Genomic DNA, 26,179 nt, shown 5'->3' on the forward strand with positions numbered 1-26,179 from the left:
CCAGGATCACTGCCTGCCGTTTAGGAGAGCAGCATTAGCCTTTAGGTGATGGAAACCTCCATCCAAACCAGCTCCTGGAGCCTCTGAGGGGGAGGGAAAAAATAACTACACAAGAACCCCAGCCTGGTTTGGGTTGAAGGGACCTTAAAGCTCCTCCAGCTGCAACCCCTGCCCCGGGCAGGGACCCCTTCCACTGGAGCAGCTTGCTCCAAGCCCCATCCAGCCTGGCCCTGAGACGAATTAAAGGCCATAAATGAGTTAAGGTGCCACGGTCCATTGCTCTGCAGCAGGTGAGGGATGAGGACGTGGCCGGGCTGACCTTCACGGATCACTGTGCAGGAGCACATCCTGCTCTGCCGCGGCGTGCTCGTGATGAGGGATTGAGCAAACACCCCCGGCTCTGCCGGAGAGGGAACAGGAGCGGGACAGGGGTGCCCTGGGATCCTGGGGGGTGCTGCTCCCAGGCTTCTGTGATGGGAACAGGGGACATGGAAGCGATGCGAGGCCCCGGAACAAGCCCCTCCTCAGCTTTGCCAGCCAGGAGACAACGTGGTCCTGCTGCAGGACCCCCTCCTCCAGACCATCAGGGTCCCTGCCTCCGTGGTACCATTGCTGCTGGCAACCTGGGCATCCACCCGCCAGTAACAGCCAGTACAGAAGGAACTGGAGAGGCATCAATGTGATGGATGGACCACTCCGTGGATAAAGAACTGGCTGGATGGCCGCATGCAAAGAGTTGTGGTCAATGGCTCAATGTCCGGCTGGAGACCAGTAACGAGTGGGGTCCCTCAGGGATCGCGGTTGGGACTGGTCTTGTTCAACAAAGAATCATAGAATCATAGAACAGTCAGGGTTGGAAAGGACCTTAAGATCATCCAGTTCCAACCCCCTGCCATGGGCAGGAACACCTCACACTAAACCATGGCACCCAAGGCCTCGTCCAACCTGGCCTTGAACACCGCCAGGGATGGAGCATTCACAACCTCCCTGGGCAACCCATTCCAGTGCCTCAGCACCCTCACAGGAAAGAATTTCCTCCTTAGATCCAATCTAAACTTCCCCTGTTTCAGTTTGAACCCGTTACCCCTTGTCCTGTCACTGCAGTCCCTAATGAAGAGTCCCTCCCCAGCATCCCTATAGGCCCCCTTCAGATACTGGAAGCTGCTCTGAGGTCTCCCCGCAGCTTCTCTTCTCCAGGCTGAACAGCCCCAACTTTCTCAGCCTGTCTTCATACAGGAGCTGCTCCAGCCCCTGAGCATCCTCGTGGCCTCCTCTGGACTTGTTCCAACAGTTCCATGTCCTTTTTGTGTTGAGGACCCCAGAACTGCACACAATGCTCCAGGTGAGGTCTCACAAGAGCAGAGCAGAGGGGCAGGATCACCTCCTTGGACCTGCTGGTCACGCTGCTTTGGATGCAGCCCAGGACACGGTTGGTTTCTGGGCTGTGAGCGCACACTGAAGCCGGCTCATGTTCATTTTCTCATCAACCAACACCCCCAAGTCCTTCTCCTTGGGCTGCTCTGAATCTCTTCTCTGCCCAACCTGTAGCTGGGCCTGGGATTGCTCCGACCCAGCTGTAGGACCTTGCACTTGGCATGGTCACACTCTGTGAGGTTGGCATCAGCCCAGCTCACAAGCGTGTCAAGGTCCCTCTGGATGGCATTCCTTCCCTCCAGGGTATCAACCGAACCACACAGCTCGGTGTCATGGGCAAACTTGCTGAGGGCGCACTCAATCCCACTGTCCATGGCAGCGAGGTCAAGCACCAAGCGTGTGAAGGCTGCAGTGCCCCGAGCCCCTGGCACCTTGTTCTGATGGTATCACACACACACACACACACACAGAGCACATCGCTGTGTCACAGGCTCACCTCTAAGGGGGGAGCTCCTCAGCTCCATCGCCTGCTGCTGATCGTCGAGAAGGATGTGCACCGCTTCACACGACCTGGGAGTGCATTTGGGATCCTGCAGCCATCCTGGTCCGCTGCTGCCTCCAGTCCCTGCTGGCTGAGGGCCACGCTCCCCCAGGACATGCCCTGAGGCCACACACCACCAGGGCTGACACCAACGGAGCAGCAGGGCTTTTGGCAGGAGAGGAAAGGGCAGGGGACACAATCCAGATGAGAGTCCCAAAGACACCCCAGCAATGCACAGTGATGTGGGCGCAGCGTGTGGAGGGCAGGGAGGGTTTCCAGGGGGGCAGATGGGCCACCCAAACCCAGGGCCAGCCTGGAGTGCACTCACAGACCCTGTGAGCATGAAATGGGCTCTTGGAACGGAGCAACCATACAGGTAGAGTCTGTCCTGCAGGCTCAGAGCCTCGCCTCAGGGAGCAGGGGGCTGATGGCTCTTCTCTTCCACAACCAGGGAGCCCAGGGGATGCTTAAAACCCAGCTGAGAGCCTGGGCTCCTAAAGGACCCAGAGCTGGGCAGGCACAGGCATGTGTGGAGTGTGCCTGGGCGAGATGGAGCAGCTTGACAGCAGCCACGGATCTTACCTTGCTTACAACTGGCAAATAAGCACCGTCAAGGCTGAAGCAATGGTTTAGAACGTGTTTCATTGCTGGTTCAACAGCACACACAGAATTCCATCTCTGACAGCAACAAGCCCAGAGCTTCCCAATGACAAGGCAGATTTATTCCCATACATGCTGAAAGCAGGAGCAGAGCGAAGCCCCACATCACCCATCGCTCCGTCACGACAAGCAGGGGAAGATTTCGATGGTGTTGATCCGGAGGACGGTCTGTGGGTTCACAATGACTGGAAAAGAAAGGGAAGAGGTGAGGGCACAGCACAAAGGCACTGCACAGCCTTCAGAGGCTGGGACTGGCCAGGCTGGGATGGGTTCAGCGCTGTTTCATAAAGAAGGGTCATAACTTCCCTCTCAGTCATACACGAGAAGGGACAGACCCTTGGTGACCACGGGGATGCTGCCAAGTGAGCCCAGAGGAGGGCACGGAGCTGCTGCGAGGGCTGGAACAGCTCTGCCATGGAGCCAGGCTGAGAGAGCTGGGCTGGGGCAGCCTGGACAAGAGAAGGCTCCTGAAGGGGAGACCTGAGAGCAGCTCCAGTGCCTGAAGGGGCTGCAGGAAACCTGGAGAGGGGCTTGGGACAAGGGCCTGTAGGGACAGGCCAAGGGGAATGGCTTGAACCTGCCCGAGGGGAGACTGAGCTGAGCTCTTAGGCAGAAGCTCTTCCCTGGGAGGGTGCTGAGGCGCTGGCACAGGGTGCCCAGAGAAGCTGTGGCTGCCCCATCCCTGGCAGTGTTCAAGGCCAGGTTGGACACAGGGGCTTGGAGCAAGCTGCTCCAGTGGAAGGTGAACAAGTTCCCTGCCCCAGGCACCACTCCTGGGTCAGGGTATTCCCCACCTCCCAGGTCCAGGCACAGATCAGCAGGGAAGCAAGGCCTGTGCCCTGTTCTCCATGCTCTGTGCCCCACGCCCCATGCCCCATGCCCTGTTCTCCATGCTCTGTACCCCATGCCCCATTCCCCATGCCCCATGCCCCGTGCCCTGTTCTCCATGCTCTGTGCCCCACGCCCCATGCCCCATGCCCTGTTCTCCATGCTCTGTACCCCATGCCCCGTTCCCCATGCCCCGTGCCCCATGCCTCGTGCCCTGTTCTCCATGCCCCGTGCCCCATGCCCCACGCTCTGTGTTCTTACTTTGGGTCCTTTGGTAGTTGCGCTTCTTCCGAAAGCGCATGTTGATTTTGGGCCACGACTCCGTCTTCTCGATCACTGTGGCCTCCACACGCACCAGCTCCTTCCTGAGAAACACAACATTTCATAGAACCATAGAGCAGCCGGGGCTGGAAAGGACCTTAAGATCATCCAGTTCCATCCCCCTGCCATGGGCAGGGACACCTCACACTAAACCATGGCACCCAAGGCTCTGTCCAACCTGGCCTTGAACACTGCCAGGGATGGAGCATTCACAACCTCCCTGGGCAACCCATTCCAGTGCCTCAGCACCCTCACAGGAAAGAATTTCCTCCTTAGATCCAATCTAAACTTCCCCTGTTTCAGTTTGAACCCGTTACCCCTTGTCCTGTCACTGCAGTCCCTAATGAAGAGTCCCTCCCCAGCATCCCTGTAGGCCCCCTTCAGACACTGGAAGCTGCTCTGAGGTCCAGGTCCCTGGGGTCAGAGACCTCCCAGAGCCCCCCTCCACAGCAGCTCCAAAGGGAACCCGGCAGCTCGCTGGCTCAGTGCTCAAGCCCGCCCGCCCCACGGTGCTGTGGGGGGATCAGGCAAGCAGCGTGCCAGGCTGCCACGGCACGGGGAGATCAGAAACAGCCACGGGGCAGCAGGAGCAGGAACCTGCAGGAACCTGCCCTGTTTCAGCAGGAGAAATGCCCCTGGCACCTTCACGCGGCACCTTGTGCGTCCAGCTCTGCCTGCGCTGCAGGTTAAACACACCCGGGACACCCCCACCGTGCTGGTCAGCACAGAACCCCTTCCTCCTTCTCTAAGGCATCACAGAGCTGGAAGAGCCTCCTCTCCTCGCTCCCCTGAGTGAGCCCTGGCAATGTCCTGGCGACAGACGGAGGCACCGCTGCCGGCTGCACCCAGTCCTCTCCTCCCGCCCGCTCTCCTGCCTCCCGCTCCTGCTCCGAGCTCCTTGCTCACCCCAAACCAGAGCAGGAGCCAGGCACTGGCTCCTGGGGGAGCTCAGGCCGAGCGCTGCGACCGCTCCATCACCCACAGCATTTCGACATCCCGCTTGGCACAAGGAAGCTCTCAGCAAGCAAACATCCTCCCTCGCCCAGGACGGAGATGAAACAGCCTGTAGCGCCTTCACAGGTAAGATCACGGAGTAGCTGGTCCCCGCACATCACCTGATGGACACACACACGTGCACACTGCTCCTGCCCACCCGGGGACCCTGCCCAGCAACCAGAGGAGGATGAAGAAGAGCGCTGGGATTTCCAGCTGCTCCTTGCTACTGCTGAACCCAGGACAACAGCAGAGCTGGAAACTGAGGTGGGCTGGAGGACCCCGACCTCTCTGCACAGCAGCCCCCCTTTGGGGAGGGAACTGCTTCCAGACAGGAGCCACACTAAAGCTTTGGCAAGCTGGTTTTAACCAAGGGCCCCAAGGGAGGAGGACGAGGCACTCTTCCATGCAGCATCCCTGCAGAGCACCATTAAACCCATCAGCGTGAGAGGAGCCGAGAGGAAGAACGTTTCCCTGACAAGCACTCAGCCTGCACGCAAAGGGGACAGAGGGGAGAGCCCAGCTGGCCCAGCAGGAGGCACCCAGAGCTTCCCCATCTCCTCTGGCTGTGCTGTTTCAGATGGAACCTGTCAGGGAGGGGAGGACAGGCAGAGGACGGACGGATGCGCCTGCGTTTAGCGAGCAGCCCAGAGGAAACAGACACAAGGCAGTGCCTGGCGGAGCCTGACGTGCCACCATCCATCCACATCCAGCACCACCGAGACGCAGAGCCAGCGTGCGCGCGAGGACACGCAGCAGAGACGGAGCTGCACCCCAGGGCTGGCCCTGCTTCACCCCGGAATGAGGGAGCTCCACTGCCATAATCCACAGAGTGGTTTGGGTTGGGAGGGACCTTTAAAGACGATCCAGGTCCAACCCCGGCCACGGCAGGGACCCCTTCAGTGTCTGATTCCTTCCGTGCCTGATTCCTGCCCACTGGAGGGGAAGCTGCACTCCAGGCCCGGGCTGTAGAGGCACGTCAGAAACTCCTGAATGGATCACATGGGAAAACTGGGAAGTGGCCAGGCCAGAGGTGACTCGGTCACTGAGGTCTGCTCTCAGAAGAGCCAGGCTTTGCAGCAGCACAGCCACGCTGTGCCTGCCCCAGAGCTGCCCCGGCCTGCAGCCACAGCAGGAACACGGACACACGCCTGCAGACAAGAGTCCCCCGTGTCCTGTCCATGCTGATGTGCTTTAGAGCAAACCTTTAAGGGTATCGATGCAGCTGAGTACCCAAGCACGGCTTCACTCTGCAAGTCAAAGTTCAAGGCCAAGGGGCCCTGGTGAGTCCTTCCCTGCTGCACAAAGCCCCAGGACCTGCTGGTGGAGGGGCTGAAGCACAGCAGGAGCCAACTCGCTGGTGAAGTGCATCCAAACAGGAAAGTTCTCAGCAAAACAGAGCCCAAGGAACAAGCAAATCTTTATCAAATGGTTTTGGTATGAGTGGAATGCCCATAAAAACAAAGGGGGGTCACACATTTCCCAGAGCCCGACAGAGCCAGGCCCGTGCCTTCAGCAGCAGAACGTTCCATGACAAAGCACATCCACCAGGTTTCAGCAGGAGGCACGAAACATTCACACTGAAACCTCACAGGTTTGTTGGCTCCGAGCTGCTGTCATTAAGCAGTGAAAAAGATCCAGGATGTGGGCAACCTACAGCCCCGAAGGGCAATAACTACAGCTGACAGCTCACTCCTGCAGGAAGTAACTGGGAAAGGAACAGGTCCAGGGCCCTTTGGCATTTCCACTGAAGCCCCTGCATAGGCAGGTAGCAGGAGAAAGCAAGGCTCACCCAGAGGAAAACCCTCCATCAGCTGCACTTGGTCTAGAAATAAGCTAAATCCCAGCCTGGTTGGTGCTGGAAGGGACCTTAAAGCCCATCCAGTTCCACCCCCTGCCACAGGCAGGGACACCTTCCACTGGAGCAGCTGGCTCCAAGCCCCGTCTCACAGAGGCACCATTCGTTTCCCTCAGGTCCAGACCAGGTAAGGGGGCTCAAGGGCCTCAAATGCCAACCTGCCCGAGGTTGTGCTCCCTTCTAATCACAGCTCTACAGCGCACAGTTGAGTCCACAGCTCCACGCGGTACAAGTGCCCCTTGTGCCCATGGCCCGGGCAGTGGGTCCCCTGCACACACACAGACCCCAGCAGATTCCAAAGCAGGAGCCAGCCCCAGCTTCCCCGAGCAGCCTCTGCCTCGCAGATGGGCTCTGCTGCACTGCTGGGCTTTGCGAGGCTTCAGAAGTGGCATCCTGGGAGGCACCCGACTGCGACAGCAAATTAAACCATGACCACGTGTCCAGAGCAGGACAAGTTCCTGCCCGCCTGCGAGGCTGAGGCTGAGGCTGAGCCGGGAGCGCAGCTGGGATCCGTCTCACACAGACCTGGTGCAAGCAGCCCCTGATGATGGGGAGAGTTTGAAACGGACAGAAAACCTCCGTTCACATCCCACCTCTGACCTCCCCTCACGGTGCCTGTGGCTCAGGCACAACTGGGGATGGGCTGAAAGAACTGCAGCCCGCGTTGCCTGGGACGGGCTGGGCCCTGCTGTCCCCTCCTCAGCCTGTACCAGGCAGCTCAGGGGGAGGATGGCACCTCCCCAGCAGCCTCCTCCTCCTCCTCCCACTGCTCTTCCTCTGCCAAAGGTACTGGAGGTCCAGCTAACGCTGCAGATGGGCGGTTGGGCTGCTCCAAGGATCTGACAGCACGCTCCACACGCAGAGCACCTGCAGGAGCCAGGCAGCTGGTTTTCCTCCTGCCCCACGGCGACCAGGGCTCAGGCCACAGGCCAAGGCCAGCACACAGATGGAGAGCTGTGAAGAACCACCCCAAAGCCACCGGTTAAGGGAGCTGGGTGAAGGATGGTGCTCCTCAACTGCCTGCCATGGCACAGCCCCGCCTGAGAGCTTGGCCTCTTGCATTTCTGCAACGATGGCACTTCCAGTCCTAATGATGAGATTCCCCATCCTCAAACCTTCCCCAAGGGCAGGATCTGGCAATAACCCAAAGACTCCTGATGATGCTATCCCCGATCTATTTGCAGTACTGCTAAAAGGACTGCCAGCCCTCAAAACCCTGCTTAGCACAGGGAACCATGGCAGGAACCACCAGCGCAACTGAAGTCCCGTTACCCACTGTACAAACACATGTCAACTGACCCTTAAGTACCCCATAAAGCACTCACAAGTGAAACCAATCAAACCACGTGGCATTTCTAACCAGGAAATAGTTGAGATGTACAAGTTCCTCCTGATCTGACCTGCAACCACCACAAAGGAATTCTCAGATGCAAAGTTCTTCTGCATCCGACCGTCCTCTGCCAGAGCTGCTGCAGTTCAAGCTGAATCCTAACCGTGTGGGTCAGCCTGCAACCACACCACAGGAGGGCTGCCAGGTACTCCGAGCATCTGCAACCCACCTCGTTTTACCACTAAAACCTCTTGTCCTGGGGAAACCAGCTCATGGCTTTGGTTCTGGCCAGTGCCAGAGCTGCGCAGTAACACCCGGTCCACACACCACTTCCTTTGGGTAAAGACAAGGCTGAGGAACCAAGTGTTCTGCCAGGTTGTAGAGCAACTCCTACAGCACTGGGATGCAGATGGTGCCAAGGGGTCAACTCCTCCTCCCCAGCTCTGCTAGACTAGGGGACTGGGAGAACTCTGAAATGAAGATTAAAGCCTGCTGGGTTAAGACAAGGGCGAAAGGAAATGGGTTGAAAAACCCGAGTCAAATTAAGGGTTGGGAAAGGGTTTCTGGGTTATTCCAAGATGACTATCACCAGAATTAGAGTGAGGGAGTAAAGCTGTTGAGGAGCAAGATTTACTACCAGTTTGTGCAAGGGTTACACCATGAGGGAAAGATCCAACCCAGCAGAGGTGAATATCCTGCAGTTACCTTAGGAAAGGGCACTGCTGCTCTACCCTGGCACTGTGGCAATGGTTTATCGGTGTTCTCTCAAAGGCCACAGGGCTGGGATAAAGCTTGTGCTGATAAATCCAGGCCTCTCCTCAGCTTCAGGAACCGCAGGAGCCCTGAAGCTACAATTAAGTGTAAGCATTGTCTTGTGGACAGTGCTCAGATGAGACAGCTTACCCCAGCAGCGGCCTTCCGATAAGCGTGAAGTCGTCAGCACCAACCAGCAGAACCTATGGAAGACAAAGCAGGCATCTATCACTGCTCATGGTGCCAGCAGACAGCACCTTCCAAGCCTGCAGGCACCAGAGAGGAGTCAAACTGCTTCAGACGAGGGCTTTGTGCAGTTCAACCTGACACTTGGGACGTGGGAAAGGCAGCAAGGAGGCAAGGCACACTCATGAAACAGCCTTCCAGAGAGCTCAGCCCACCAAAGCCTGCTGTAGAAGTATCTTGCCCGCTGATCAGAACACACTGAACCTTCCTGTTCTGGCTCGCCACCAGTTGTAAAAGAGACAGAAAGGGAAGAAGAAGAATAACATGCCTTGTGTGGGACCTGAATGAACGGCAGCTCCTAAAATCATTGGAGTTTTATAGCGATTGTTACATAAACCCAGTAGGGAAACACATTCCTCATGCTCCTCCAGGAGACCTCAAGATGGGCAATAAGGAAATGACTGGCTTGCGGGATTCACCACACCAGGGAGCAGAGGTGCAGCACATTCAGCCACTCGCCTCTCTAAAGGACCAGGCAGGGTAACGGGGAGGCTACAGTGAGAAGAGGCAGCATTTCTTGCAGGCTGCCTCCTTCCCCACCCTGACTGATGGCAGCAGCTACAAGCAACACAAATGGTTATGAAATGTTCTGACTTCTGGTTTAGACAGATCCATGCCAATGAAATCCCCAAAGGGTTATGCTCTTAGGGCAGGTTTTTCCCCTTCACTCCCATGTATTCCTAGCTGGCTACTCCATGCAGGTCGCTCCTCTATTGTATACGAGGATGCAGGACACAGCCCAAAAAGCTGCCCCCAGACTGGACCTCAGAGGAGTGCATGAGCAGACAGTGCCCAGCTCTGCTTGGCTCAAACCATCACAACAACTGACATTAAGATGAAGCCAGCTTCATAATCTTTCAGTTAAGAGCTGAATTAATGAGCCTCACAAGTTCCTACCAGTTAACACGGGTGAAGAGGCTGAACTGCATCTTGGCAGCTCTCCCCTCCATGCACCATCCCTCTCCCTCCACCCAGCACACTCAGTGTGATAAGGATCTAGCTCAGCAGGGAGCAGGGCTGGTCCCTCTGGGAGCTCTGCAGCGTTTCGGGTGCTGGGAGCCTCGAGGTAAACACAGGCTTCAGCTGCCTCTCTAGAAACAACAACTGCCACCTTCCTGGTTTGATGAAGTCAGTGCAATGAAAATCCGTCTCCTAAGAGTCTGGCAGGATCCATTCCAGCCCTGCTCCACAGAAACCACAGCAACAGCCTCACTAACAGGAGCTGGAGCAAACCTGAGGCAAAGCAAGCGCCTGGACTGAAGAGACATCCAACAGGAGCTCTTCAGGAGGGCTTCAAGACCCAGCCCCGGCTCTTGCCTCAGGGGATGCTGGCAGCAGCCAGCCCTGGCCCCATGCACAGCACGGCCCCACAGGCACGGCGGCCCCACGGGCTCATCACCTTTTCCATGCGGATGCGGTCGCCACACTCGGCCTCCAGCACGTTGTCCATCATGATGAGGTCCTCACTGGTGACCTTCCACTGCTTGCTGGCGAAGTGCACGACGGCGAAGAGGCGCCCGTAGCGCCGCGCTGCGATCAGCCCGTTCACCCGCCGGACCAGCTCTGTGGGCACACGGCAGGGAGGGGGATCAGGGGCCTCAGCAAGGGCTCTGCAGAGCTCATGCAGCTGCGGGGCTCTCCCACCGAAGCTCTCCTCCGCTGGGATCCTCCCGTGAGGATCAACGGCAATGCTGCTTCCTACAAGGCGCGAGCTCCCTTCCATGAGCTTAAGGAGCTGTTTGTACTTAGGTGGCAAACCCACACATCAGTGAACAGCCAGCACCCAGTAACACACTGGGAAGGCAGCCCAGCTACACTGCTGACTGCTCAGCCCCACTTTTCTTGGGACTTTGGACAGGGGCCTGCAGGGACAGGCCAAGGGGAATGGCTTGAACCTGCCCAAGGGGAGACTGAGATGAGCTCTGAGGCAGAAGCTCTTCCCTGGGAGGGTGCTGAGGCGCTGGCACAGGGTGCCCAGAGAAGCTGTGGCTGCCCCATCCCTGGCAGTGCTCAAGGCCAGGTTGGACACAGGGGCTTGGAGCAAGCTGCTCCAGTGGAAGGGGTTGGGGTTGGAGCTGGAGGAGCTTTGAGGTCCCTTCAACCCAAAGCACTCTGGGATTCCATAATTCTCAGGCATCCTCAACCACTATATTCTGCCATAAAGCACTCCTGAAAAGAGCCCTTTCCTGTGCATCCTGCACTCGGAGGGCAGCTCCTCTCCACTCCCAAGCCACATGCAGAAGGCCCAGAGCTCTGAAAACCATGTAAGGCATGCAGGAACATCAGGAGAGCTTGGCAAAGCACACAGGAGAGAGCTCCAGCTTGCTAACGAGGCCTGGCCTGAGAACAGGGACCTGCAGCACAGCCAAGAGAAACCTTCCCCCCCTCCTTCCCAGAAAATCCTTTCCCATCTATCTGCAGAGCAGGTACAAACCCCAGGCCCAGGGCCTGGACATGAACAGGCTCCATTTACTGTCATCAGCTTCCAGTGCACTGCAGCCAAACCCAATTTTTATGGGCGTATCAAAAGGTATTGCTTAACAAGTGCCATTCCCAGGCACAGAGCAGCAGTTTTCAACTCCCTGGAGCTGGGCAGGAGCTGCAACTTTTCTGTAACTGGAAAACTTGTATTTTCCTCATTGTCATCAAAAGCAGCTGAATCATTTTTTCTTGGAACATAAAGAGCACAACATCCATCTGGGACAGACAGGAATTCAGTCAGGCCAACCCAGCCCTCCCAGGAACACCCCCAGTGCCCAGCTCCAGCCCAGCAGACACAAACCATTGAAGGCAGAGGTAAGGAGAGAACTGATCAGCAAGGCAGCAGTTGCTGCAGCCCTCACTGTGCTGGAGAGTTCAGCTGTGCATCACTGGAACTGTCCCATGCGTGCTCTTCTCTGATTCACAGCAATCCATCCCATGAAGTCCAGAGAAGACCCACAACCCCTTCTCCCTGCTATGCCCTCACCTGCACAACAGGCACAATCCGTTCCTCCAGCGCTGCTGACATGGGCCTATCACTGTCCTGTGGGCAACATTTCAGACTCGTAGCAAAGCCCTGCAGGGTGATGCTCTGACAGGGGTATTGCCTTGTCCAATTCCATCTTTCTCATCTTTTGTAACCAGAAAAGGTTTTCTCCACTGCACTGGGGCTCTCAAGTGGTCGATCCCTCTTCCAAACCCCTCCAGTGACAGGGAACATCAAGTGATGTCCCCATTTAGTTGCAGCACATTTGTGTCTTGGCACCATGTGGAGTGACCCTTCCTGAGATACCCACGGCTGCTTCCACAGCCAACAGGAAAACAGAAGGCAGGATTCAGATGCTCAGTGCTGTTTGCTCTGGTTGAGCACAGCAGGAGACAATGATGCAAGCTCATGAGCAGCAGGAGGTTACAAGGCACAGAAATCACAGCAGCCCCAGGGATCCCATTGGAGTTAATCAAGGAACATGGGACCCTGTTCACCACAGGGCTCCAGTGAACCAAACTGAGCAGTGCATGGTTCACCACTGGGTCAAAGCATGCTCAGGGACACTCATTTGTCACTTGAGCAATCCCAGGAGCACAAAGGAGATAAAGAGCAGGATGAAAAAGAGCCAGAGAGGAGACCTGGAGCAGGAGGATGTCTCCATTGTGCATCCCTTGGTTGTGAACACACTTCAGCCAGGCGAAGGGACACTGCACAAGGGTGGACACAGCCCAGCAGCTCTCCTCTCACTCTGTCCTTGCAAATAAGCTCCTCTCCTTTACTTCCCCCACCTAAAGCCAAGCAGCCAGGCTCCTCTCACAGCCCTCCCCGAGGCTAAGGTGAGGCAGGAACACTGCCTGCTCCGGAGCACCCCAGCTCAGTGCCTGTGTGGAGCACACAACAGCCCACTGCCACCCCCAGCAGCTGGGAAGAACTCACCCTCTGGGGCTCGTTACTGCTCAGTGCTGAGGCACATCCATGTGTGCTGGCTGCCCACCACCAACCCCGGCACCATGACAGAGCCCCACCTGGCCGATACGGACACATGAACCTTCTCTGTGTCTGCTGCTCACATCCCACTGCCAGGGAATGCTGTGTCCCCTTACAGGAGGACCACTGACACGTCCTGGTGAGGCTAAGCAAGGAGGATGGTTGCTAAAGAGCCACAGGCACTTCACTGCCTGCTGCTGTCTGGTCCCTGTGTTCCCTTCAGGACCACCGCTGGCTGCATTCCACCGCCCTTACTAGATGTGGGGCCAACACACGCTGGATGTAAGGAAGCAGTTCTTCCCAGTGAGGACCTGGACAGGCTGCCCACAGAGGTTCTAAATGCCCCATCCCTGGCAGTGCTCAAGGCCAGGCTGGACAGAGCCTTGGGTGACACGGTCTGGTGTGAGGCATCCCTGCCTATGGCAGGGGTTGAAACTGGACGATCTTAAGGTCCTTTCCAACCCTAACCAGTCCCTGATGCTATGACTCTAACATCACGTTCACTAACGTCACGTCACTGCCCAGCTGCTCACTGCCTTATGTCCCACCTCTGCAGCTCTGCCCTGTGCCCACCATCCAACTGCTTCTGCTGGCACCCGTGTTCTGGTTGATGCACTAAAATACACCAGCCCCCTCTGTGCCCACCATCCAACTGCTGGTGCTGGCTGCAGCTTTTCCATTTAGCCATTAAAGGAAGAATAAATGTTTTCTCTTGTCCAAAAGGCTTGGTGCATGTTTTGGAGAGCAACACGTCACACCACATTCCTCTGGGAATGTTACAAGCTGGCATCAACTAAGGAGACCTCATCTTCTACCCAAATCTCCAACAGCAGTGCCTGGAGCGCAGGTCCAGTGACACTAACACACGTGAGAAATGAGACAAAACCATGAACAGAAACTGGCTCCAATCATTGAAGACATTCCCACCCAATGAGGCCACCAGTGGCAATACCGGCGTGCTAGTCTGCACTTGGAGACGCGAGACCTTTACCTGCATGATACTTTGCTTCTTCTACTGGATCTGGGAGTTTCACTTCGGGCCATGGGGGTGAAGACAGAGAGGTTTTGGCAACAAGCCTGTGAATGATAAGGTAAAATTCACTTGTAGCAAGCAGGTACTGTCAAGAGATGTAAAACACGAAGAGAGGGAGAAGGGTGACAGAAGATGGAGGTGGAACAGAAAGAGGTTTTCCCCTGGGGGAGCAGAAGTTGTACAGGAGACGAGGACTTATCAGGATGAAAGAGCCAGCCCAAGGTCTTCTTGGGCCAGAGGCAATTCCCCAGGGATCATTTCCCCCTGCAGCAGCTCATGAGCAAGCAGAGGTTTCCTGTTCCAGCCCTGGGCGCTATGGACAGGGGTGGCAGGCAAGGCGAAAGCCATGTTACCTCCTAGGATCCAACGGAGGACCCTGGCTAAGGCAAAGTCCCCAGACCTTCCTCCCAGCACCAGGCAAAAGCACTCAGCAGGACAAGAAACGCAGCAGCCCACAGCAGAAGCCTCTTCAGAAGCAGGCAGGAAACACTTGGTCTCATTCCCGAGTTCAACCTCCAAATGCTCGACCACAGAGTGCCTGCTCCCAGGGCTTAACGTCACTTGGGTCCACCATGAGCTGCAGCAGGCTCTAACAAACAGGGATGAATGCCTCAGTGCTTGCTTTGCTTTACTCCCATCCTGACACCAAATTCAGTCTGGAGAATGGATTTAACTTTTCCCCCCCTTTTTTTCTCCTTCCCACTTCAGGATGTTACTGAAATAGTTGAAACCCAAGGAAGAAACAGATTGAAAGTTAACTGAAAATGCTTCCTGCAGGCTGTTAGCCCTTGCTCCTGCGCTGCACACCCATCTCCAGGTGGATGTGCTGGTGGGGATCAAGCTCAGCGACCACCGTGACATTCCAGGATGGGATCTATCACCAACTCTGTGCAAACAGACCCACCTTAAGCCTCGCTTACAGCTCAGATTTAGACCAAAGGCTCTAGTGACTCTTTCCCAGGTATAGCTACAAGTTACCTCCCTTGAAGCAGTGAGGCTGAGCAGGGCAATGCTCCTCAAACCACTTCAGCCCAGGCACAGAACCCTGCAGCTCCCGGTGGTGCAGAGCATCCGGAGGCAGGACCGTGCCTTTGACTGGGAAGGAGGAAATGAGCATCCCGAAAGCAGCCCCAGCTACGCCTCAATGACTCACAGCATCCTTTCTGCCTCTATTCTGTGAAGCTCTTCTCTGTTAAATAGAGTTTAGAGAGGGTCTTAAGAACACAGCTGGGTTCTTTACAGGAGCGTTCAGAGGCTGCTCTTCCTTTGTCACTTACAGCTGCATTCCCTGAATGGCAGCAGTGACGGCTTCTCCCACCCCCAGAGCACTCAGCATCTACCACCACACACACTGAGCCCCAAAGCCTCTCCTGTGCCATTATATCTGTCTATGAGAGCCCCACACCAGGGAGGGACCAGCAGAGGCACTAACAGAACTTCTCAGCCCCACGCCTATCTGTCCAGGCTGACCACAGCAGGGAACGTGCTCTCATCCAAGCACAAGCCCTCATCCAAGCACAAGCAGCATTCCTCAGGATGATTTTGAGCCCCAAGATATTTTGCTAAAAGGTGCAAATTAAATCCTTGTTCTTGGAAGGGAAGCTCTGGCTGCTGTGGCAGAGAACTGCTTTAATAACCGCTCTTGTCCTGTCCTGCTGGGACAGGAGCTTCTCCATTTCAAGACACTGCATCACTCCCTGAAGACCTCCATGGGGATCAGCCCAGGGGACTCCTGAGCATCACAGACATGTTCAGCACTGATAACAATCACAGGAGCAACAGCTCAAACCCCACCAGTGCCTGAATGACAAACTGTGCAGAAGACACCTGATGCCTGCTCCACCTCCTTTACTGACATGTTGCTCTCTTGCTTCCTGGGAACAGAACGTGGCTGTCACAACATGCAACTCCTCCAGCACAGTGCATAAAGCAGGGCTTGAAGGCAAGCTGCCCACAGCACAGACACCAGATGAGGACTGAAAGCTGGCAGGGGTGTTTCAGCTAGCATCCAGCAACAGGTTTCATCCACTCTCATGGTGGGTTCGTTCTGCTTTCCTCAAGGTTATCACTGGGAGGGATCCGCTGCCTCAGGCTGAACCAGCTCCTGGCCGCCTCAAGCCGTGTGCAGTCAGTCCCAAGACGTCCATTCACTTGCACACTCTGCCTTCCTTGACAAACAACACAATCATAAGAGCCCCATTTAAAACCACAACTAACATGCCCCAATGTGCCCCAGGGTGTTAATGCAGAGATGAAACACTTCGTGAAGCTCACAGTGCGAGGCTGAGATGAAAAATGCCAATGCCACTGGCCTGTAATGAGCTGGCTTTCAGGACCTCCAGGACAAGGAGCAACCAGGAGGACCAGAGGCAGCAGTGTGCACCTCTGCAGCACTCAATCACCCCAAGAGATGCCAAATGCCTTTACTCAGAGAGACGCATAACCAAAAGGTATCAGATTATAGTTCCTTATAATCGAGAATCTATGCTGAAAAGATAACAGGTTTAAAGAGGGACATTCAGATGACCAGAGCAGTATCATTTCCTGCCATGTGGGGACAAAGGTGCTGCTCAGTGAACACCATCCCCACCCCACAGGGGAAGTGGAGAGTTCCCAGTGTGCTGAGATCCACACTTCCTATAAATAACACAGGATGTGCAAGCTGCCTAAAATACCCAGGGGAGAACGTGAACATGCCAGTGGAAGAGGCACAACGAGCCCAGCAGCACTCGTGTGTCATCCCTTTCCTCTGGCGTGCCCAGCAGCACCTCTCAGTGGGCTTTAATGCAACAGAAACTCAAAGCACTTGAGAGCAAGTGCCCAGCCATGAGCACCAAGGGTCTGTTGTGGAGTTCAGTGACTGTCACAGAGCACCAAGGGTCTGTTGTGGAGTTCAGTGACTGTCACAGAGCACCAAGGGCCTGTTGTGGAGTTCGGTGACTGTCACAGAGCACCAAGGGTCTGTTGTGGAGTTCAGTGACTGTCACAGGGGCAGAGATCCAAACTGTGCTCCCACAGTGAGCACCAGTGGGAAGGGGTCACCCCACCAGCCTTCAGCAATGCAGCAGGAACAGCACACCTCAGTGGGAACCAGCACAGGAACCAGCACACCTCAGTGGGAACCAACACAGGAACAGCACACCTCAGTGGGAACCAGCACAGCTCACTGGGAATCAGCACAGGAACCAGCACACCTCAGTGGGAACCAGCATGGGAACCAGCATGGGAACCAGCATGGGAACCCGCACACCTCACTGGGAACTAGCACAGCTCACTGGGAACCAGCACAGGAACCAGCACAGCTCACTGGGAACCAGCACAGGAACCAGCACAGCTCACTGGGAATCAGCACAGGAACCAGCACACCTCAGTGGGAACCAGCACAGCTCACTGGGAATCAGCACAGGAACCAGCACACCTCAGTGGGAACCAGCATGGGAACCAGCATGGGAACCCGCACACCTCACTGGGAACCAGCACAGGAACCAGCACAGCTCACTGGGAACCAGCACAGGAACCAGCACAGCTCACTGGGAACCAGCACAGGAAGCTGTGCACCTCGTGCAGGAGCAGCACATCCCTCCCTGCTCTCCGCACTGCTGCAGTGTCCCCTCCTGGTCACGGCCGCAGCAGCAGCAGCAGCAGCACAGAGCACAGGTGCCATCCCAGCAGCGGGAACTGAACAGACACCAAGGAGCAGCTCCCAAAGGGCTGAACCAAACGGAGCTCGAGTCTCCTGTCACCACTGTGGGCAAGGACTGCAGGCAGAGGTGACCCTGAGGAGCAGATTACGTGCACCTAAACCGATGAGCATCAGCTGAAGCCCTTCCTGCAGCAATGCCCTGGCTCCAGTGGCTTCCCTGCTGTCTGCTATGGGCTGAGCCCATACTGCAGCCCCCTTCTCAGCAGAGGATCTAAACTCAGCTGCTTAATTTCACAGCCCAACAGAAGCATCCCTCTGGCAAAGGGGACTGAAGGGAGGCAGGGTCCAAAGCTCACTGGGAAGGAGCAGCCTGCCAAAGGGGACAGCCAAACCCCTTCCAAAGGCAAACCAAGCTGCCCTCCCACCCACCAAGGCAGGGCAGCATTCAACGGGGCAAAAAGGAAAAGAGGAAATCATTGACATTACCCTTGCTGTGGTGAGGAGCTCTGGGAACTCTGGTGCCGGACCGCAGAGGAAAGCAGGAAGGCTGAATGGGAGAGAGGGAAACAGTTAAAAGCAAGCAGCAACTGCTGGGTTTTAGTCCCTGGCGGGGCAGAACACAGCGATACTGAGGTGTCCCAGTGGGATGGCACCACTCTTGTGCCTGTGAAAGCTTCCTTCAGTCTTATCATGGCAAAGATAAAGGGGGCAGCAAAATAAGACAGCAGTAAGGAAAAGAACCCATCAGTTGTGTGCAGCGCTGCAGGAGAGCAGGGCAAAGGCCTCCTGCTGCACACACACTTCTTTAGGGCGACGCTTCCACTCGACGCACCAGTTTAACAGGGATACAGGCAGAGCATCCCCCTCTTTTGGCAGCAGCGTGACCAAAAGGCACTGCAGTGACCTGAAGGAACACTGGCGAGCACTCTTTTAACTCCAAGCATTAACTGATGCTACCTGAAGGATCCCTTCCAGCCTCTGGCCCCCCCAAAGGGGAGGGAGCCATTGAAGAGCATTTCCCTGGTGGTTCTCAGCACCTCCTGCCAAGCCTTGCAAAGCTCCCACTCCGAAAAGCAAGGAGGAAGACAAAGCACACTGCCAGGGCCTGCAGCTCCCAGCAGGCACCCCCATGCCAAGGGGAACGTGGGCAATGGAAGAGTGGGGCAGGGTCAGCAGATGTGGGGTTAACACTCCTGTGCCTGGGGTTTCACCATCCCAAAGGTGCCTTTTCCTTCCAGACAGGAGTGGAGGAGCTGCACAGCTAAACAGGTAACAGTGGAGGGGGGAACTGAACGTATCCACGCTTTTCAGAGCTCTGTGCACATGTGGCAGCGTTCACCACACCAGTGAACCTGTGCTTCCACCCGCTGCACACCTGCCAAGAACGAGGGGCTTCCTGCAACTTCTGTTGCACTTTGAGAGAGGTTTGAGTTTTGGCAAGGAGCACGACCCACACACCATGAACTGGAAGAGAGAGATGAAGGGCTGAAAACACACGCTCGGGGATCTATCAAGCACAAACCTCATGAGGTTCAACAAGGCCAAGGGCAAAGTTCTGCCCCTTGGGTCGGGGCAATCCCCAGCACAAACACAGGCTGGGGGAGATGGGATGGAGCCTGAAGGACTTGGGCTGCTGGGTGAGGAGCAGCTCCCCATGACCCTGCTTCAGTGAGCGCTTGAGCCCAGAACCCCCCGTGTGCTGGGCTGCACCCCCAGAGCGTGAGCAGCAGCTCAGGGAGGGGATCCTGCCCCTCTGCTGCGTGAAGGGGAGACCTGAGAGCAGCTCCAGTGCCTGAAGGGGCTGCAGGGAACCTGGAGAGGGGCTTGGGACAAGGGATGGAGGGACAGGCCAAGGGGAATGGCTTGAACCTGCCCGAGGGGAGACTGAGATGAGCTCTTAGGCAGAAGCTCTTCCCTGGGAGGGTGCTGAGGCGCTGGCACAGGGTGCCCAGAGAAGCTGTGGCTGCCCCATCCCTGGCAGTGTTCAAGGCCAGGTTGGACACAGGGGCTTGGAGCAAGCTGCTCCAGTGGAAGGGGTCCCTGCCCGTGGAATTGGAAGAGCTTTAAGGTCCCTTCCAACACAAACCAGGCTGGGTTCTGGGATGCTGTGACCCGCGTTATCTCAGCGATAACAACTCCAACGTGCTTAATAACACAGACCGTGCTCAGCTTCTCTGCAGGCCCATTCCCTTCTCCCCTACCCAAAGCCTGACGGACACAGGCACGAACCGGAGCTCCCAAAGACAAACCGGAGCCACGCTTCACCGAGAACCCAAACAGCACCGTGCCCAGCCGGGCCGGGGACGGAGGAGACGCTGGATCCGGACCCGCATCCACCTTTTCCACCGCCCCTCCGCGGCTCCCCGGGGCTGAGCCGGGATGGACCCGAGCGCTCCCCACGCAGCCTCCCCCGGCGTGCACAGACCGGGGCCCGCAGCACCGGAGGGGCCGCGGGGAGGCCGCGGTGTTCAAGCCGCCGGCGGTGACCCCCGCCCGGCCGCCTCCCTCCGCCCCGTCCCGTCCCTCCTCACCTGCCGCCCGCCGCCGGGCCCCGGCCGCCACCGCCGCCGCCGCCGCCATCGCGGTGACCCCGGCGGAAGCGGAAGGAGCGGGGGTGACGGAGCGGGGCCATGGCGGCCGAGGCGGCGGAGCGGCACCTGGAGCTGCTGCGGGAGGAGCGGGAGGCAGAGCTCGCCCAGAGCAGGTACCGCGGAGCGGGCGGGGGCCGCGCCGGGTCCCCGAGCCCCCCGTGCCCTCAGGCAGCCCCGAGCGGCTGCGGTGGGAACCGCGTGGAGCCCCGGGCCCGGCTTCACCTGCGGGAGCGGCAGGCACGGAAACACCGGGCGGGCTGCGTGGAAGGGAGCTCAGAGCTCCTCCAGCTCCAGCCCCAACCCCTTCCACCGGAGCAGCTTGCTCCAAGCCCCTGTGTCCAACCTGGCCTTGAGCACTGCCAGGGATGGGGCAGCCACAGCTTCTCTGGGCACTCTGTGCCAGCGCCTCAGCACCCTCCCAGGGAAGAGCTTCTGCCTCAGAGCTCATCTCAGCCTCCCCTCGGGCAGGTTCAAGCCATTCCCCTTGTGTCCTCAGACGTGCCCTTAAGGGAGCTGCTGACTCACTCCTGTGGGAAAGCCGCTGTCCCCTATAGGAGATGCTGCACCCCTGTGTAACCAGCACGTCCCAGGAGGAAGCGCAGCCTGTCGGGCTGTCGCCGACAGGAGGTACCGCAGCACTCACTGCAGAGCACTCCCCAGTGGGAAGCGCACGCTCTCCGCCCTGCTGGAGTCACCCCGGAAGGGATCCCACCGCGCCTCACCCCTCAGGGCCTGCTGTCACCCGCAGGACCCCGGGGTGCTGGACCCTGCAGCCTCATCCAGCTTTGCCCTGGGGCTCAGACTGACCCCAGGTCCCGCCTGCCTCATGGGTTCAGAGTGCCAGGGAGGGCAGGGGTGTCTCCAGGTGCCCCTGGGTTATGTGTGGTCACGCTGGGGGCACAGACATCCCCGCTTGCGGTGCCAGTGAGACCTGCTCCTACCCAACCCCGAGTGCCCGGCCACAGGATGAGCTCATTCCACAGCTGAACGTCCTGCTCCCTCAGCTCCCTACAACTGGTCTGCACAGGACGCCAGCCAAGCTGGGGATGAAGGAGAATAAACCTGCTAAAGGGATTTCCCTTTCTGTATTGATCTATACCAAAACCAGACACTCCCTATCCCCCCAGAGCTGCTGCTGGCACTTTGTGCCGTGGTCACCTGTGGGCTGCAAGGCTGGGCAGCCACCCGTTAGGGTTGGGTGGGGGTCAGCACAGCTTCATGTGAGCAATGGCAGAGCTTCCATTTTAGTGCTTGTATCTATAGGACAGGACCCCGGTTATTCTCTCCTGGGCAGCTCCCTTCTCTCCACAGCCAGACAGGGGAGGAAAATACCACGAACAGACAATACCTCTTCTCCGGGCTCTGTGAGCATCACCCTGCTGCACAGAATAAGCCCATAGAAGCCAGTGTAGTTACATCACCACAAGGTTATGGCTTAAGCCAACTCTTCAATAAGCTGATGTCTCCTTTACCATCATCCTTCCCCTTCTTTTCCATCTCCCCCTCTGGCTTTTCGTGTCACCTGGAGCTCTGAACCTCAGCTTCAGTCCAGCCGATGGTTTCATGCCTGTGTTTGCTTCCCAGGGCATGGCAGGAAAGTGTCCCCCTGAAGGAGCTGCAGCGCAGAGGTGTCTGCCTGCTGAAGCTCCACGCTGCCAGCCAGAGAACCGGCCTCTATGGGCGCCTGCTTGTGACCTTCCAGCCTAGGAAACATGACCCGGATGCTGAGCTGCCCTCGAACAGCTTCGGGCCTGGTGAGTGATAATCCTGCCATGGCAAAATAGGTAAAGAGGTGACCAGCACAGAACCATAGAATGGCTTGGGTTGGAAGGGACCCTAAAGCTCCGCCAGCTCCAACTCCAACACCTTCCACTGGAGCAGCTTGCTCCAAGCCCCTGTGGCCAGCCTGGCCTTGAGCACTGCCAGGGATGGGGCAGCCACAGCTTCTCTGGGCACCCTGTGCCAGCGCCTCAGCACCATCTTCCTAACATGGTATTTGTAAAGACTGAACAATTGATGCCATAAAGGGAGGGAGAAAATGTTATGGCTACAGAATGAGTGTAGAGAAAACCAGCCTGTTTCTTCCTTGCCTACAGACACGTAGGTAGCACCAGGAAGTAATGCTGGTGACTGAAGTGCTGGTTTCCTCCTGCTCAGTGAATGAAACAGAAGCCCTGATCTCTTGTCATTAATGATTTCATGGCATTCCTTGTCCAAGCCAAAGTGTTCCTGTGGTAGGTGAGGAGCTTTGGTCACTTGCACTTTAAGAGCAAGATGGAGAGTGGATTTTCCTTTCCCTTCGAAGGTGTCACATTTCCTCCATTTTGGGCCGTGTTTGGTCGCTCCCCAAAAAAGCCTCTTCTCACAGCGTTTGCCCTGGTTCTTGCTGTCTTCACACTCACCCCTGCAGGGGACATCGCCGGCCTGTACGAGGCAGCCAGCCAGGGTGACGCGCTCTGCACGGGCATCGTGACACGCGTCACCTCCAGAGCAGTGACAGTCGCCTTTGAGGACTCCCAGGACACGCTGAGCCTGGACCACGAGCGCTCCTACCGCCTGCTCAAGCTGGCCAATGATGTCACCTACAACAGGCTCAAAAAGTAAGGCCCAGGGCAGCAAAAGCCAACTGAAAAATGCTGGGTTTACCCTGGAAAAGCTCCTGTGAGAGAGGTCTCAGTTTAATTCAGTAGCCTGGGCTTGCCTCCTTGCCTTTCTGTTCCTCCTGCTCCTATAGCACCTCCACTCAGGGGAGGTATCCACCTTTTGGCTGCGCCCTTCTTTCTGCTCACTACTAGGAGAGCCCATACTGTAGTAGCTCAACAGGATATGTTACGCTACAGCATCAAAACAGCCTGAATTTATCTGCCTGCTGGCTGGTTTGGTCCTATTCTTACCTCTTCCTCTCCCACAGCTGTGGTCCCATGTTGCATCACCTCTGGGACTATCTGGATTCTGCGTAGGGCCTTTTCCGTCCTGGCAAAAGCAAATAGCTCTGTGCTGAAAAGGTTCAGCACAGGGTTTGACTGCATCAGACTGGAGGAATAGGAGCAAGTGGAAGCCTGACCAGCATACGGGCCATGTGAGGTTTGCAGGATGCAGCCATTAAGTAGGATTAGTCTGTTGGGGCATAACGTTTCCAGCTTTGAAGGAGCAGAGTCTGTGACCAGCCTTCTGTCTCTGGGCCCTGAGGTGCACAGGAGCCTCCAGAGCTCATGCTGTGGTGTAACGTGGCTGTTCTTTCCTTTGACAGAGCTTTAAACGCACTGAAGCAGTATCGGGGCGGTCCAGCCTCTGACCTTATCGATGTCCTCTTCTTTTCTGCTGAACCCAGAGCATTCGGTGAAACAAGTAAGTTCCTTTGTCACAAGATTTCCTACCAGACCAATGCAGGGGCTGCCCTGATCTTTTTAGAGGAGTGTTCTGCTCCCTCAGAGCCCCTGGACCTTCAGGGGCAAGCACATGCACTGAGGCTACTACTAGTTTTAGTCTGCCTTGGTGTGGGAGGCTGGGAGTTAGGCAGGGGGAGAACCCTTTGGGATGGGCTGGTGAGGGCAGTGGTGATGCTGCTCTCATACGAGTTGTAAGCAAAGATACAGAAAGTTACTGTGCAGAAAGAGTGTGTGTGTGTGAAATTTCACTCTGCAGAGCAATCAGTAAAGCCTGAAGTTCCCCCCCCCCCCCCACACACACACACAAGGGCTCTGTGCTCTGTCTCTGCCTAGTTAGGATTCTTACCTTTTCAGATGTCACATCTGAGAGAGGCAAAGAGCCAGTGAGCGCCCTAAGTGGTGATGGTGCTGCCACTACTCCTCTTCCAGTCCTCCAAGGCCTGTATCTAAGGCTGCCCAGCTAAGAATGGTGCTCATGGCCTCTCAGGTCAAGAGCTATTCTTTGGAACTGCCCAGAGGAACAGAACTCTGATCTTTCGGAGGTTTTTATCCACACCTAACATGCAGCTTATTGTGCTCCATTAATAATACCCACGTATTGAACGCAAGTAGTAAGTGGTGGTGTAACTGGCAGCATTAAACAGCTACTTTTCATCCTGATTTATGGGCAACTGGACACACACTTTGCTCATGTGAAGACCCTTGTCATCACTGGGAGAGAGATTGTTTAGCTGGCTAATGCTCACCGTTCTCATTGTACCAAGTAAAGCTGGATTCTGGCACAAACCAGGCAGGATTTGTGATGGGGGATTTCTTTGCACACATGAGTCTGAGATTCAGTTTAGTTTATGAGGCATTTCTCATTTGCTTCCTGCCTCAATCCCATCCGTAAACTTCAGAGATCAAAAGCTGCCAGTGATGCTTCTATATTGAAAATCCAATAACTCTGCCTTCATGGGAATTAAGTGACTGGAGCTGCTGCAGCTGGGAGCAGCATGGGAACACTCGTGTTTTTACAGCCTTATTGCATTCAGCCAGGTTGGAGATGTGCAGGCTGCTCTGGTTTCATCAGATACCTAAAACCTCACAGCTGTTGAGGTGGTTTTACTGTTGGTTTTATACTGCAGGTTTTACCAACAGCTGTCAAGAAATGGTGTATAAGTAGAATCCCTTTTACTCAGATACCTTTTTATGGGAGTCTATGGAAAAATGAAGGATGGAATTACAGAGCTTTCCCTTTGCAAGCAACCACAGGGGAACCAAAGCTTCTGATGAGCAAAATGTCCAAGTGCTCAGCAACTGCTAAGGAACGTTATCCCTTGGAAGTATCCTTGGAGCTGCCAGAGGCAGGGGGTGAAGGCAGAGGGTGGATGAAGCTGCCAGCAGGACTGGGCAGCAGTTCTGTATCTGAGCCACACAAAGAGCTGAGGTCCTTCCTGTCACCTCAGCATCATGCCACGGGTGCCACCACCCATCCCTGCCCACCTCCTTGCTGGCCAGGCTGCACTGTTTCCTGCCCAGCACAGCTCCTGGCACTGCACTTGCTGCTGCTGCAGCTTCTCACTGTGATCTCTGTGGTTGGTTGGTTGCCTTTCACAGCTCCCATCCCCTGCAGTACCCCTCAGGCGGGCTTCTGATCCCTACACCAAGGACAAGGAGTTCAGGTTAGTGCAAGTCATAGCTCCACAGTAAAGCACTGAGCTTAATCCAAGTCAGACCTCTTAGCCTTTGGCTGCCTGGGACCTTGGTGCACTCAGGGTTTTAATATTAGATACAAGGCTTAAATTTTAATGAACTAACTTTCTGAGCTGCAACTTTGCTTATTCCCTCGTGTAGCAGAACTGCCTCTAACAAAGAAAAAGTCCTTTGCACCACATTGCTCAGCTGTGCCAGACTAAGCAGAGATGAACTCCAGATCTCCCCAGCTCTGAGAGAACACTGCTAGAGACATTCAGCCACATCAGACAGACAGAGGAGATGCAATATGAGAAGGCAGCATATCACCTGATAACAGCAAAACACTGGCAGGGAGGAAGGACCTTCCATTTACCTTCTCACCTCACAGCTCCTTTCTCCCAGCTGGAAAGGTGCCACACCAGCCAGGAATTAAATAGTAATGACTTCAGCTGGGTCCTGCAGGCTGCCCTGAACTGCCACCCTCCACTGAGTTGAAGGGGAGGACACAGCAGCTGCCTGGGTAAATCCTGTGTCTTGTGCTTACTTGACAGCCCATGCAGTTCCTCAGGGTCAGTCGCTGTAGGACACAGGGATGTGTCTGCAGAGAGCACAGACACAGATGTGTGGACTGTCTGCAGAAGACAGCAGGTATTTCCCAGGAGCACACAGAAGAACAGAGAAACCTCAACATTTCAGGCTGCTGTTCCTCCATGGCACAAGAGCTCTTTCATGACCGAGCATCTTTTCGCCTGGTTTCTTAGGGAGATGCTTCCCTGTATCTCTCATTCCGTCCATTATCTGATTTCAAACCAACCTGGCAGGAGTCTCAGAAGTTCTGTACATCTCCTAAAACTGTCTAGACACATCTCTGGGAATGCCATTCCAGGATGCAGTGTGTTTGTAATACCTTAGAACAGTCTTCCAGTGCCTGAAGGGGCTGCAGGAAGCTTGGAGAGGGGCTTTGGGCAAGGGCCTGTAGGGCCA

At 56.1% G+C, this 26,179-nt stretch overlaps 2 protein-coding genes across 2 annotated transcripts in view; one reads left to right on the forward strand and one right to left on the reverse strand.

Moving 5' to 3' along the window:
* Window positions 1-2,615: 2,615 nt before the first annotated feature.
* On the reverse strand, window positions 2,616-20,133 carry MRPL21 (mitochondrial ribosomal protein L21). Its single transcript, XM_061451009.1, has 7 exons — window positions 20,070-20,133; window positions 18,025-18,085; window positions 13,854-13,939; window positions 10,304-10,467; window positions 8,809-8,861; window positions 3,665-3,768; window positions 2,616-2,760 (listed from the first exon to the last, which is right to left on the reverse strand). The coding sequence occupies exons 1-7, from the start codon at window positions 20,116-20,118 to the stop codon at window positions 2,696-2,698; spliced, it is 582 nt and encodes a 193-aa protein (XP_061306993.1). The 5' UTR covers window positions 20,119-20,133; the 3' UTR covers window positions 2,616-2,695.
* Window positions 20,109-26,179, forward strand: part of IGHMBP2 (immunoglobulin mu DNA binding protein 2) — a 32,458-nt gene continuing 26,387 nt past the window's right edge. Inside the window, exons 1-4 of the mRNA XM_061450999.1 lie at window positions 20,109-20,242; window positions 21,714-21,883; window positions 22,540-22,729; window positions 23,380-23,477. Coding sequence (XP_061306983.1) covers window positions 20,169-20,242; window positions 21,714-21,883; window positions 22,540-22,729; window positions 23,380-23,477 — 532 coding nt within the window. The 5' untranslated portion in view covers window positions 20,109-20,168. The remainder of the gene's footprint in view (window positions 20,243-21,713; window positions 21,884-22,539; window positions 22,730-23,379; window positions 23,478-26,179) is intronic.

Source organism: Pezoporus flaviventris, unplaced genomic scaffold (genome assembly GCF_033815535.1).
Source record: "Pezoporus flaviventris isolate CSIRO_AGI_PZ_B2104156 unplaced genomic scaffold, CSIRO_AGI_Pfla_v1 ptg000012l, whole genome shotgun sequence".
NCBI lineage: Eukaryota > Metazoa > Chordata > Aves > Psittaciformes > Psittacidae > Pezoporus > Pezoporus flaviventris.